Genomic DNA, 15,093 nt, shown 5'->3' on the forward strand with positions numbered 1-15,093 from the left:
AACCATAGATGATATCTGGAAACACTACTGCCTATCATATTACTTGACCAAACAAGTACAGTACAAAAAATACTTATGCAATGTGTGCAGGAATTATCAAATGATCAGTATAATTACAAATTATAATAATTACAATAATAATAAATAGGATATATTACAGTATATATACGACTGAGTTTACTGCAGGCTATGATGGGTCTCACTTGGGATATAGAAATGTTGACAATCAATATATGATGCGGTTTACACACAGCAACAAGCCTCACAGCTCGGTTATCCTTCAGTGGATAAAAACACAGGTATATCAAACACGATAAGATTTATAAATACATTAATATGAAAGCACTGGTATTCAGTTTCGTCATACATTTAAAGAGATCAAACTAAGGTACCATAGAGGATGCACTTCACAGTGTTATCATAATCATGGATTTGAACCCATTCCAGTCATTTTTGGCTCAATGCAACTTGTACTTTTTTGCAAGTACTTTAATGACACTATATTCACTTGTCTGTTGAGCCTTTTTACAGCATGTTAGATTATTCCTTTACTACTATTATCTTGCCACTAAAGGTATCACACAGTAAGTAATTGTGAGCCATCCAATTGTTGTTCATCACTGTCTTCCTGTGTGGGTTATCACATACAGAAGGTAGCTAGTCTTGCAGCCTCCAACTCATTTTCCGCACATTGAGCCTAATGCAGGCACATTTTCAAAACATCTCACGCTTAAATTCAAACTTGTACTTGATGCACTTCTCTCTAAGAATACCCACAAGAGAAGGTGGACCACAGTAGAACACACACACTTTTCCCACTCGTGAATCTCGAATACCACTAAATACCTGTAGAAAATCAATGGAAAAGAAACTCTTATTATACATTATATGAACAATTTAATAATTAAAGCTGAAAATGTACGAGAATATATAACCAATGCACAAGATTAACAGAAAGGATGTTAAAGTTCAATTATAGCTTTTTTTTTCCTGTATGTATTTATACTGTATTACTAAATTTACAACTCTGCATTTGGATAATTTTAAACATTTAGTTTTTAATTTAAAGTGTAGCATTTAATACAAATTTAACATTGTCCCTTGCTTCTTCAGAGACCTATTATCACTGAGGCAGCATTGCATTAAAATTTGCCTGTAGTACTGTAGATGCTAATCTGGATATCACTTTAAGTCTGTTTATAATAGGGTTCCAGGTAGTACAGTCAGGGTTCGTTCTCGACTGCACAATAGAGTCTTCCAGGTTGGAATCCCGGGCGGGACAGAAATGGTTGGGCACATTTCCTTTCACCTAATGGGTCTGTTCATCTAGCAGTAAGTAGGTACTCTAGAGTTAGTCGACTTGTTGTGGGGGTTGCATCCTGGGCGAGTGGTGCCACGATACAAGCCCAATGCGGAATGAATAAACTCTCGACTTCCTAGTCCCTCGACACAATGAATTATGATTGTATATGTACAGTACTGAGAAATATGAACATGTCTAAAGTATGGTGGGTATGTATACTATGGCAAGTGCAGTTGAAGCATTAATAAAATGGATTGTGATGGATCAGAATCCTTAATGATCCTTAAGAAGTTGGTTATCATTGAAAATTTTAATGCACTAACTTTTTTTTTTAATTTTGCCACTCATGTTTTTAGTAGTAGTACAGTAAATATTAATTAAAAAATGTGAATATTTTACTGTATTTCAACTTTTATTACAAATTATACAATACCGGTGCACATTGTACAGGCTTACCTCATCTAGCAATGCCCTGTGCAGCACTGATTTGCTAAAGCACTTTTCTCCAATTTTGTTTTATTTATAAGGCATCGTTGTGGGTGGGAGCAAATGTTGTGTCGGTGTGTGGGGTGAGAAGTGTTTAAGGAATGGGTACATATTCAAACCAACAAGTTTAGTACAAGTCCTTCCATGATTAGATGACTAATAACTAGTTGTATTTGTCTGGACCCAACGTTATGCTCTATAAATTAACACAAAGTGTTGTTTTTCTATAAAGAATGAGAAGACACACACAAGTGATGATTGTCTCCGTCTTACACTGTCGACCACCTCGAAGCCACTCTCTTCCTTCCTGTGAATGGCAGGTGAACGGAAGAACTAACTTGCTAATGAATTGTGTATCTGGTGGCGTAATTTTTTATTAGCAAATAATATGGGAGTATACAGTACATATTTTCAAAACTATTGTATATTTTGTATTAATTTTACAGTATAGCAACCAATGCTATCCATAATATGTTGGTCATAGAATATAAATTACGATGTCAGGACTGCATCTCCATAGATACTTATGCTATAATTACCCTGTTAGCACTTCTGTTTCCAGAAACTTATCCCAGCAAAAAATGGGGTATGCCTGTAGTCGGTTCCATTGAGATACAGTAACAATGTACAGTATACAAATGGGAAAGAAGCAGCAGAAAAGAAAAGGCATTGTGATGATAAGGTATATTTCTAAATCAAACTGTTTGTAAATGTAGAAGAAATTAAAGGATCTCCCAAGTAATATTTTAATTTACAACTGAGCTCATTTGGCATACTACCTCACTGTGTATCCCATTGATCTCGTTCTGAGATGATGAAAAAGTCATAATGTGAAGATACAATAATATGGTTTCTGGCAATATTTTTGCATCCTTATTTTAAAACTTATTACTGTATCAATAATTAAAGAACAGATACCTTGTCCCAGTCTGGTCTACCAGCCCTGATGGACGATGCTAGCGGCAGTGTGGGACTTAGAGGTGCAGCACCAGTCTTGTAAAGGTGGAGATTGAGAAAGGTTTCCATGGCTGCACCTATCACACGTTGTTCACTCTCAAGGGCTGCAAGGACTTCCAGGAACCACTCAAAGCTTCCAATATCACGGTTCACCCACACAAAATCAACCTTCAACCCAAAGACAGTAAATAAATAAAATTAGATGAACAATTAACTGTGAACTGTGTGCTTGCAGAAATGCAATGTTTTGATACTGTTTAAGTGTGAATGATATGTACATGAACAAATCCACAAGGGCCGTGACGAGGATTCGAACCTGCGTCCGGGAGCATCCCAGACACTGCCTTAATCGACACTGCCCTTGTGGATTTATTCATTTGATGTATCACCTTAGTGTGATCTCTGTGTGTAATGATATGTACATGTTTGTACTGGCAAATACTTTCCACTCTATAACAGTTATGAAAGATAGAAAGTTTAAATTTAGGACTTGCCTTCCTGAGTTTCCTGAGAGTGGAGGGAAGTGCAAGGCAGCTGGGAACTTGACAGTATGGGCAAGGAGTCTTGGCTGCTCGGTACCTGTAAAAGAAATGATCCTTGTAGAAACACATTTATGTTATCAGTCACAATTCGTGAATGAGAAACTAGCCTGCAACAGGTGCAGTGCAAGACAAGCCTGCAACAGGTGGAATGTATATTAGTGCCAAAGAGCATTGTACTGGTGATCTAGGAAGTGGGAATAAAGAAGAAAAGTTCCTGTAAAATAAGCTAAGAACTTATCCTCAAAACACACACAAGTTCTTTGAGGTCCTATATGATGACTGATGCAAAACCAAAAGTTAGTTTATTCTGTTTTCACATCCCTGTGATCCACTTTAAAAACTTTATCTAAATTTATATTTGGGAGCATCACTCAAGCCTGGTCGCGATATGTACACTTGTGTAAATTTTAATGTTTTATCAATACTCGGCCCATTCTCCTGTTTAGATAGAACTTATAGTAACAATGAGCACCATTGTACATATAATGATGTAAAAGGCAATTGAAAAGTAGAAATTGGTATTAGTGAATTTGGACAAACTGGAAACGTTTTTGTATTGATGTTGCAAAGAAAACTTGATCTAATCTAACCTTCCTAGGCTTAATACATGCTATCTGAGGCTTAAAATAGTACATAAATGTACTATACTATTCCTAGAGATACTGTATTTAAATTTAGTTTATAGCCATATAAATATTTTTCTTGTGAATAGTAACAAATTATACTATCTAATTGTCGATCACGTCTATGTATGTACGATGGTTCACATGGTTACAGAAAGTAATATCTAAACAGGAGGATGGGTTACAATACCCCTAGTCAACTTAGAACCAAATACTAAAACTGGTAAAGCATTTCTAAACTGCTTGGAGTTGCACTATGAAAACCACAGAAACAGTTACCTGGAAGAAGTGCTAAAAACAATGCAGGTAATATTACACTCAACATAAGCAGAGACAGAATTAATTTGGCGGTGTAATCAATTCGGTGCGATCCTTAGAGCACACACCTCATCATGACGCTTTGAAGGATGGAAGCGAAAGGAGTGACTCCAATTCCGGCGCCCACCAAGACAGCATGGGTCACAGAGAAGATCCTTGTGGATGGTGTGCCATAGGGACCATCTACATGCACCTGTAGGAAGTGTCACAATGTTGTAAGGTGAACAAGGAATACAGGAAGTGATAGCTATGTGCTAGCTCCCATTCAATTTCTAAGTAATACTTGTATTTGTCCAGCATTTTCCATGTAACATACTGTACAGTACAGTATATAAATAGCAATTCATGAATTACCAGTATACAGTACTGTATATAACTATCAGTTCCCAGTGCTACACAATTCTTGCTGTTGAAAAAATATGAAGCATATATATTGCACATTTACCTGGGTCTATCTCATAAATCTAGATCCAGGTAAATGTACCTGGATCTAGATCATCATCAAATCTGCCAGGAAAAGATCATCAAGGCAAATGGGGGGGGGGGGGGGACCTTCGACAAGCCATCAGTCGTGACCACTAGGGTTAGTGGCCCTCGGCTAAATCAGGTAAATTTAATTTGTTAAGAATTTACTTATATTTTGATATATTGTAATTCATACTGTACTGTACTGTATATCTGTTCTTCAATACTGTATTCTTAATTATTTATATCCAATTTAACTTTTGTACTCCTTCATTATTGACTTGTGGCTCTCAATTGCACCTGGTACAAGACAGACAACAATGCAAACCAGGCACAATAGAGCTGATGTCATCCAAACTTTGAAAATACTGAACAAGATGGAGAATATTAGTCCAGACCACTTCAAAATCCTCAAGAAAAATGGTGAAACCTTTGACAGGCCAATGGCTTCCTGTCCTTGTTGAGGCCACTAGACTGGTGGGAATGGGGGAAGGAAAGGAAACTATCAGGGGAAAGTGCCAAGCCATTACGACTATATTGCACTTGGAAGGGGTTAGGATAAGAATTTGGGATGGGACTGGAGGGAAGGAATGGTGCCCAACCACTTGGGACGGTCGGGGATTGAATGCCGACCTGCACGAAGCAAGACCAGACTGATGGGGGGGCTCTCCGGTAAATTAAGGTAAATTATCTGTTATTAATTACTTGCACGTTATTAAGTTGTGGTATACTTTAGTACATGTTCACATTGACAAGAAAACATGTGTATCTGTAACTTAAAAACAATATTTAACTGTTCTGGAGTGATACTGCAGTGTCTGGTTATGATCTTTTAAACCTTTACTAATGTTACCTCAATTTACCTGAGGGCCACTATTTATTTAGTGGCCTTGACAGGGACAGGAAGTTGGCAGCTCGTCAAAGGTCTACCAGATTTGAGAAATCTTAGAGTGCTGCAATTGCATCTTCGCACCACATTTTGAAAATGGTACAGGTATAGTAAGGAACTCCTTTGTGAAACTGATGCTCAAAAATACGCTAATGAAGTTGTACTAGCATCATGAATTTACCCTTTTTTGTATCATGAGCATGGGTTTTTTTAACGATCTTCAAGGGTAAGCTCACCATTTAGAACAGTACCACAAAATTAAAATATCCTTTCTTAATACATGTCGGTTCACCATTCATTTTATTTTTATCAACTGGCAGCAGTGATCATTTCAATGGCTGTTTACAATTATCCACCTAAACCAGTGGTCTTTACTGCAGTTGATACCCCCTTTGGTTCTCAAAATGTGTTCTCACACCTTGTTTGGTTCTCAGAATTTGTTTCTGAGCAAATTTATAATGTTAATTTACACACACACACACACACACAATCATATAGAGGCAGTTCTGATGTTTGTGTTCTTAAATTGTGCTTATGATTATTTACCTACAGTTCTAAAAATCTGTCATGGGTGGTGAAGCCACATAGGTGTAATTCACTCGTGCACTTTCACAGCAGGTGGAAAATGGGAGCAGACCCCACCAACACTTGTCAAAGAGCATTGCACAAGAGCCCCCCCCCCCCCCCACACCACATCACGGCAGCACCCTTGCAGGGGGCAAAAAGAGAGAAAAACGTCTTTGGCTACGTTATGCATTGACCACACATGATTAACTCATGAGTACTTAACTGCACAGACCTGTTATGTCAGTACTACATTAACAGTCGTACACCTCCTCATAGAATACCTTGATTTTCAGATGGACTGGAAAACACAAGGAAATCACAATACAGTAATGTGATATATATGAGAAAATCATTGGAGCAGGACAGCGATCAAACCAGCATCCTGGGTGAGCCCAGATGTATTCCTTTGTTGGAAATAACCAACAGTTTCGTACATCTTTTGTATTTTTATACAACGTTTGTATTAACCACAAGTAGTTACTAAAATTACTAACTTGTAGATTTAATCATCATCATGATTTATATTAAACATATTGCCAGATTCTTCCTAGTCAGAGTGACGACGCGAGGAACGACAGGCAGAAACATGAATTCTCTCCACATTTAGTTGGATTTATAACAGAGTCCAGTTTATCATTTCTTTTACTAAAAATAGTTACTAATAAGTTTAATTTCGTAACATACTACTGCTTACTGGAACTCCTTTATTTAGTTGATATTAAACATTCTAGAGGAAATTAATTTAATGTAAATGATTTCACTTTAATTTCCTCGATTAGCTGCGTGACTTTAATAAACCCAATTTATGTTACGCAAAATTATATTTAACACAGAAGAATTAAATGTGACATCAATACTCATCACCATCTCTTCTTAGTTAATTCCACTTCTTTCCTTAGTTAATATATCCATTTACGCTCAAGATGTCTATCGAGCGCCGGGCATGCGCAACCGGGAAGAGGAAGAAGACGCGAGAACATGACCAGCCACCACACGACTCGGACGCCATTAGTAGCGTGCAACAGAGAGCTATGTTTCGATCATGCTTATTTCGCTGCCACGACCAGTAGAGCGGTGCCACGTCACAGCCGTTTCCCAGAGCTAGTATATCTGCAATTCCATAGTCAACGCCCTTCAAGTAGCAGCTGGAGGACGAAGCATTGCACAGTTCTCTACATCAACGGACAGTAGAAGAAATTTACAGTGCTTGACCATAAATTGCACAGATATTTGCAGGAGATTTCTACAATGATCATCATACCTTTTAGGAAGATTTCCTTAATTTAGGATGTACTTGTAGTTTGTTATGTAGAAGATTTTTACAATGTAATTGCTTTCCAGCTCCGAGTCGACGTCAACCGAGGTGCTAGGCTTCCTCACCTTCACGTGCAACAATTTGCTCGATGCAACACTTCGTCGGTGGAGCGTGGCAACCGATTGCACTTCTTTAGATTTACAGCTAAGCTGTTCATGTTTATCAGTAGTAATAACACTCTAGTTACAGTAGCGATCTCCCAAAGAAATCAGTTATACTAACTCATTGATTTACCGTATACTATTCATTATTCCAGTAGTATATTGAGGTGCATTTACCTCTAATTAATATTATATAATCAACCTTATTTACTTTCATAATTTATTTACTCTGGCGAAGAACCAGTGCCAGAATAATGCTAGGGATGCATTAATCTTTTAGCATGTAACCCCCCCATTTTTGTGCAGGTTAATTTGACTCCCTTTACCTAAGAAATACAGTTTCACTAAGATCCATAGGACACTAGTTCTTGGTATCAGTTTAATCCATTGTCTCATTTTGTTTTCCACTTTTTCTCAAAAAGTGGTGGTCCTTCACAGCTATTGAATTACTTTATTTAATTACAAATTATTGGAGTCAGATTTTCCCACAGCCTTAACTCGTGGACCACAATACGCAGCATATCATGGTCCATGTGTTAAGGCATGCTTATGGGGTTACCCAGGGTGCTGCTTTGATACCTGTCCTGCTTTAATGCTTTTCACTGGATGATTCAAAATTTTGTTTCCCTACCTATCCTTCGAGTCATACAGTATGTCCTCTGATAAAATCCTCAGGGACGTGATTCCTTTGACATTTCTCATCTTATGTCTGCTTATGTCTGTCTGTATTGGAATTCTGAATGATTTCTGGAACCTTTTCAATATTCTGTAACTTAGATGGTGATATATTGTCTTCTGGGCTTGACATTTTTTGATAATTACTGTTTTTTCCCAATGAAAACACATTACACACAGAAATCACAATAGCGTGATGCACCAAAACATCTATGAAAATAACAATTCCAGTTTCATTTTTTAAAACTCCATGGGAGGATATAATCATATATGCATGTTCAGGACATAAAGTACTGTTTCTTTAAATTGTTCCAAAAACCAAGGTAAATTGCTGGGAATTCAGCAATTCAAAATTTTGGGAAAAAATCTGGTGTCTAACTTACCTCAATATTCTTATCTTCTAACTGAATCTGAATTTTGTGCGTTGTCAAGTTCTCTGTCAAACTATTTTCTTCGTTCTTTCTTTGGTATTGATTGCACTGTTGTTGGTGCCGGAGTGTGCTGGAACACTGCTGCTCACCCAAGGAGTCCAGACTAGAATTGCTTCCATATAGCGACGAGTGGCCAGAGTCGGTCAGTACCATTTGGTGTCCTATTAATTCGGCTTTCAGTGCTGCCAAGTTTGACAAACTGGAAGACTTCTTGCGTTCCAGTGGCTTCTCTGCTGCTGGGGATTTGAGCATGACTGAGGTGACAGATGGCTTCTGTTCAGCTTCTACAGACAACAGTGCTGCTGGTCGAGTGTACACACTCATCTTACGATTAAATTCTAAGAGGTTATTAACATAGCGACGGCCTTTACCATCGCCGCCACCCCCCTCTCCTTCCAGCTCAATGACACCGTGTTCTGCTATCTCGCTCACCCTCTCATCAGCTGTGAAGGCAGGGTTCAGTATACCAGTGTCTTCATTCTTATAATTCTGTGATGCTTCTTTTATTTCTGTTTCCTTCTCATCCTTGAACATTTCATAGACTCTTTTAGTCCATTCTCCCACAGAGCGAATGTGAACAGTGAAGACATCTGTAAACCAAACAATAGTTACTGCTAGTAAGATACATAAGAACTAAAACTAATGATAACCGCATTACTAATTATAGTTTTCAATAATATATATTTGAACAGAAGCTGCAAACATGATATAATAATAAAGTTCCAGGAAATACAGAATAGAAATACTGATGGTGTAGCACCTTCACGCTCAGGAGCTGAAGATATTGTAAAAGGATGCCACTCGTAGCGAGCAATGGAAGGGATGTTGAGAAACACATACTCCCCAGGCTGGAAGTCGAAGTTCTTGGGTCGTCTAATCAATACCTTTATTACCTGTTCTCCAAAGAAATACTCATTATCAGTCAAATTTATCAGTTAAAAAGTATGAAATTATTGTAATAGCAGTTACACATTCAAGTGTGATGCTTAAATCTAAATTACATATTTTATTGCAAGATTTTCGAAAATATTGTTCCCTCAAATCTTTTCCATTCCTTAGTTTAGGTATTTTACCAAACAGATTATAATTAATATTATCCAAACCCAAGGTAATACAATCATATTAATTGTAACTACTGTACCATCATAGTTGTTGTTTCTAATAGAATTATGTACAAAAATGTACTCAAAACTAGCAAAAGAACATTCCTTTAATTCACAACTTGCATCTCTGAAGACATCTCACCTGAGAGGGAAGTTTAGTTCCTGAGAGAATGAGAGTCTGGCCCTTGGGTGAACAGACCTGTGACACTCTTAAACATGTCTCCAGGAGGAAGGCTATGCCAGGCAGAAGAAGCCACTTCCAGAAGTTGGGGCCATGTAGGATGAGGAACACCCAGAATGGAAGGGAGAGGAGGTGGGTCCAGTAGAATATCTGGGGAGAGATGCAATGCTGAATGTTTCAGCGAGATCATTTTCCATTCATATGGACTTGGATAGCGAGACAAATGATGTGAAACATGGTCTGAAATGTTGATAATACTGAACTATAATTATCTGACAAATAAACTGTTTACACCTCAGTATCAGTATACTGTACAGGTATATTTAAATATTTACTGTGACAATAAATGAGCAGATTTAAGTGACTAATAATACATTAAAAAATTAGCATGATCAAAGCATTCTACACTCCCACTTGCTGTAAGCCCCTGCTACATAGCCTCAATTAAATACCTCAAAATAGCCGGACTTCCTGACGAAGCGGTGGCTGAAGCCAACGATAATGGTGAGTATGACCATGAGCACCACTCCCGTCGGGTTAGCCAGGCCTCCCACCCAGCCAATGCCTAGGGAGGTGTCCCACATGTAGGCATTCATGGTGATCCCCGTCACATCTCCGAGGGTCACTGTCAAAGCACCAGCCATGGTCAGAGCAAGACTGCAACAGCACACCATCAATGGTCTTTAGGGACATTGATGATGTCAGTGAGGGGGTGGGGAATAACTCCAATGATGGTGTTTCCTGGTGTTTGGTTAATATGGTGCCACTGTAGTGTTAGTGCATCATGTTGTGCATTGGGCTGGTGCAATTAGTTTAATTTAGTTTATTTATTACCCATTTTGTCAGCGGCAGTAGGAAAATATTAGAGGCACAGTGGACTCAAGAACAGAATACAGGTATAGTGATGCTATAGAAATAAAATGTATTAATTTTGTGTTCTAGAGTATTTTGGAGGTACCAAGGAAGTGACACTTGAGGAGGTGCCAAGGGACACTTGTGTGGTATGGTGATTCAGCTATGTCATGAAGTTAGCATATAATTCCTGTTGTCTTGGAAAAAAAAAGCCTGTATTGCACTAAAGCTTATTGAGGTCCCCCTTGGACAACTACCTACCCTTCCTAGGAGGCAGCCCACAATAATTACCTAATTTCCAGGTACAGTACTGTACCTGTTTTACTGCTAGGTAAACATAGGCATGAAATGAAAGGAAACTTGCCCAATCATTTCTGTCCTGCCCGAGGATTGAACCTGGGACCCTTGGTTGTGAGCTGGAAATGACAACCACTGTGCTAGCTACTGACTATGTGTCTCACTGCAGTTTTTGTTGTACATCATATTAATAATGTTTGTAATGTATCTGTTGACTTGGATGTTCATACGGCTATGACTAACTGGGACTTTTGGTGGCCAATACATATTCACATCGGTGAAAAACAGAAATGCTAACAAAAATGTCTCCAAATACAACCATACCTACATATTGAAAATCACAGACATTTACATGCATGCACATATATAAATCCCATTAAAAATATAAGAAGGTAGGCCTAGATATAAACACAGACATGATAAACTATGCATAATTAGTGAAAGCATTATGTACAAAGCAGGTCAGGGATGGTAGAAAGAAACAATTATATACATGCATAAAATTAACTCCTATGTTCTCCAATTTTAATTTGTGATTAAACTTATTTATAAAATCCCCATAAAACGTTTGCACCGATTGTCACTCTTGCTGTATGCTATAACTTCAAGGTGAGAAAACTTAATTAACTTCACACTGGTCTGTATAAGGGAACTGGTTGCAAATTTTTTTGTTTTAAACACCATTTGCAACCCAATTTAAATCTCAAAGATGACTGAGGACAATATCAAACATATGCCTTGTTTACCTCTTCAGAAAGTCAGTGGCTTCAATAAGAGATTAAATACATTTACCTGAATTTACCTAAGGGTGACCATCTCTAGTGGCTTCAACTTGGATAGGAAGCTGGCTGCTTGTCAAAGTCCCATCATTATTACCAAGGACTTCTTCCAGTTGAATTTTGAACTGTAGTCCTGATGTCTTACCATTTACAGTTTAGGTAGGTAGACAAGCCCACAGGTTTATAACCTTATGGGTGAAAATGCATATCCTGGTACCTGTCATACATTGTTACTTGAGCCACAACATGGACCTTTCTAAATAAGTGTTCTAGATTAACATTTTTGAATTTTTATCGTGCAGAATACCAAATGACTCGGGTAAATTTGTTCTGTATAGTCGATTAAGTCTATATGACATCTACAATGTCATGGTTGGTATGTATTGTTGTTAGTCCTGAGGCTCTCAGCCTTTCCAGGTACGAGATGTATCCTAATTCTGGGATGGATATAGTCGTTCTATGTTTGAATTTTTTCCAAAGAAGTTAGGCCCTCCATAGCGAGATGTCTCCATAGTTTGATTCAGTTATCCAGATGGGGAGAGGCACAGCACTGAAATTTGTACAAGTGAACAATCACTTTTATCTTTGAAGTCAAAGGTTTGTTTAATTATTCATCGTTTTGTAACGCTGCTCCTACTTGCTGAGAAACTTTCACTAACTAAAAGGTCCTCTTCTCTTTCCAATCTGTCAAGCTACACAGGGCATTTTTAGTCTAATACCAACCCAACTTCAGAAGAAAATATAATGCACACAATTGTGAATTATCATTCTTTGAATGCAAAACTAACAATATACACAGTATTGTATAAACAAGGGAAAACCTTTACTAATTGCCGACCACTTCAGTGGCAAGCTATATATTAGTCTACCTTCACCAACTTTATTAGTTTGTTTTTCTTGGGACTGATGTACAGTATTTTAGGTAAGGATAGGATAGGTTAGATTGGGTTAGGTTAGATTACATAAATTTGTTATGCAATATAATATTTAGTCTTCCAAAAACCCACATAATGTTTTCAAGAACGATGGAATCGGTGAGACATGCAGTACAGTAATATGTTCCAATCAAGTCCTCACATTAGACTTAGATTGTCCCCTATTGCAAACATGTTTAGCTCTTTCATACAGATTAATAAAATAGTGATATGAAGGGTGTGGATAGACACTAAAAGAAGAAAGTTATATAATACAGTATTGTGAACAGTGACTTACCTAAGCATGATGAAAGCATCAGTCTCCTGCTTCTCTGGCTAGTCAGAGAAAACCTTGGCACACTTATGAATGCCACAGAATATGTGAAACAGAGGTATGAGCTATAGAGGTACCAAGAACAGAGATACAGACAAGCATCAGGATCCACAAAGTACTTGATCAAGTGTCAACTTATCAGATTTTTACATACAGTATATTCTCAGTCATGACAGCTTAATACGTTTTACCCTACAATTGGCTATAGCTCTGAAGTGCTACATGATCATAAATAACAACAATAACCATGAATTGAGGACAACCTCAAGCTTCAGTGCTAATAAGCTGAGTTGCATATACCGACCCAGCCACCATGGTCACGATAAGAGGTGCACATTTTGCAAGTGGATATGTAAAAGGACTCAAGGAAAGGAAGCAAGATAGAAGTTAGAAGATAAAATAGGTGTCGAACTTAAACATGATTTTCTCCTTGGTAATGTTCATAATATACTTGATAAATATGAAAATATGAAGACTGCTTACACTTTCTATTAAATTTAAATAAACAATAAACAGATTATGCCTATCTCATTTATTGATGAGATAAATCTTTCAAAAAAAACATCCCAGAATGGCCAAATTTAAAAAAGAATGATTAGTCTTATATACACAAGTTTAAAGGCTGAACATATTGGATGAAACAGCATTGCATCATATGAGTAGTCTCTTTTTGTTAGAGGCACACTCCTGACAAGCATTCCATTAACCATAGAAGAAATATTTTGTAAAGCCAAGAAGAAGGTGGACATGAGAGTCAGTCGAGAAAACCGTATTGCCATGATGGGTCATGGATGAGTAAGGGCGAGTCACATAGTGTGCCAGGTATGGTGGATTATGGATAAGTAGGGAGTGTTGATGGAGTGGTATGTCAACAACCCACAGGTAGTGTTGGATGATTTAATGACTGATATTGTTTTATGAAATACTGTACTGTATATGTTTAATGCTTTTGCTTGAATTATACTGTACACGATCTTGTTAAAGTGACACTAAACCCTCAAATATATTTATTTAAATTAATATGAAACAAAATTTGATCTGATGAGTAATTAAGATGCATGAATGTACAAATGAGTAAATGTACTCATTCAGTAATTACCAACATTCAATAATTACCCAGGTAATTATAGGAAGATAATGCCAAGTCATGCATAACTATAATTTTTTACAATTCCAATGCAAGTAAATATGAAACGAATGAAGTAACAAAACTAATTATATAAGTCAATATGTTCAAGGAACATCCTGTAACTCTCACAAGGGGGGACAACAGCTTCAAACTCAAGAAGCCCCAATGTAAGAGGCAGCTTGAGATGCTTCTTTCACCTATAGGATACTAAACTCATGGAATTACACACCCAAAGAGACCAGTTTAAAACACAAATGGAAAAAATCCTAAAGAATAATGGGAGGGGAACCTATGACATGCTACCTGCTTACTGTCCCTATTGAGGCCACTGGGAGATGGTAGACCTCAGGGTAAATTCAAGTAAATAATCATAATATGAACATTTGTAAACTTGGACAACATAATGTGTGTGTAGCACTGTCGGATTACAACTGACTGAAACCAGGTTCGATTCCTGGGCAGGACGAAACATTTTAGCAGTTTCCTTACACCTGATGGCCTGATCACCCAACAGTAATTAAATACCCCTAGAGTTAGATTATAGGAAGGTGATGGACGAGAGAGGATAGGATGTAAGGGAACAGGGTAACTGCTTTGATCGATAAATTTCTTGTAGAGTGGGGAAGGAGCCAGTGATGATGGAGGGGAAGGTGGAAGATGTACAAAAGGTTGACTACTCGGTGGGCACAACATCCAAAAGCAACACTAGTTCAACGCCAAATTAAACATCGTCAACACAGATTTAATGCTCAACCAATGCCACTCAGATATTGTGCTCACTGGGTAGAGTTTAATGAAGAGTTATCCCAGAGCAAGTCAATTAGTAAGTATA

The 15,093-nt window shown here is 37.7% G+C and overlaps 1 protein-coding gene across 3 annotated transcripts in view; it reads right to left on the minus strand.

The window, feature by feature from the left end:
* Window positions 1–316: 316 nt before the first annotated feature.
* LOC123746005 (NADPH oxidase 5) overlaps window positions 317–15,093 on the minus strand; it is a 110,042-nt gene continuing 95,265 nt past the window's right edge. For all 3 annotated transcript variants that reach the window (XM_069314197.1, XM_069314195.1, XM_069314196.1), the window contains 8 exons: window positions 10,409–10,581; window positions 9,918–10,106; window positions 9,433–9,565; window positions 8,625–9,262; window positions 4,298–4,422; window positions 3,241–3,325; window positions 2,708–2,914; window positions 317–846 (listed from right to left, as the gene is read on the minus strand). In XM_069314197.1, coding sequence (XP_069170298.1) covers window positions 715–846; window positions 2,708–2,914; window positions 3,241–3,325; window positions 4,298–4,422; window positions 8,625–9,262; window positions 9,433–9,565; window positions 9,918–10,106; window positions 10,409–10,581 — 1,682 coding nt within the window. In that variant the 3' untranslated portion in view covers window positions 317–714. The remainder of the gene's footprint in view (window positions 847–2,707; window positions 2,915–3,240; window positions 3,326–4,297; window positions 4,423–8,624; window positions 9,263–9,432; window positions 9,566–9,917; window positions 10,107–10,408; window positions 10,582–15,093) is intronic.

This window comes from Procambarus clarkii, chromosome 78 (genome assembly GCF_040958095.1).
Source record: "Procambarus clarkii isolate CNS0578487 chromosome 78, FALCON_Pclarkii_2.0, whole genome shotgun sequence".
NCBI classification, from domain to species: domain Eukaryota; kingdom Metazoa; phylum Arthropoda; class Malacostraca; order Decapoda; family Cambaridae; genus Procambarus; species Procambarus clarkii.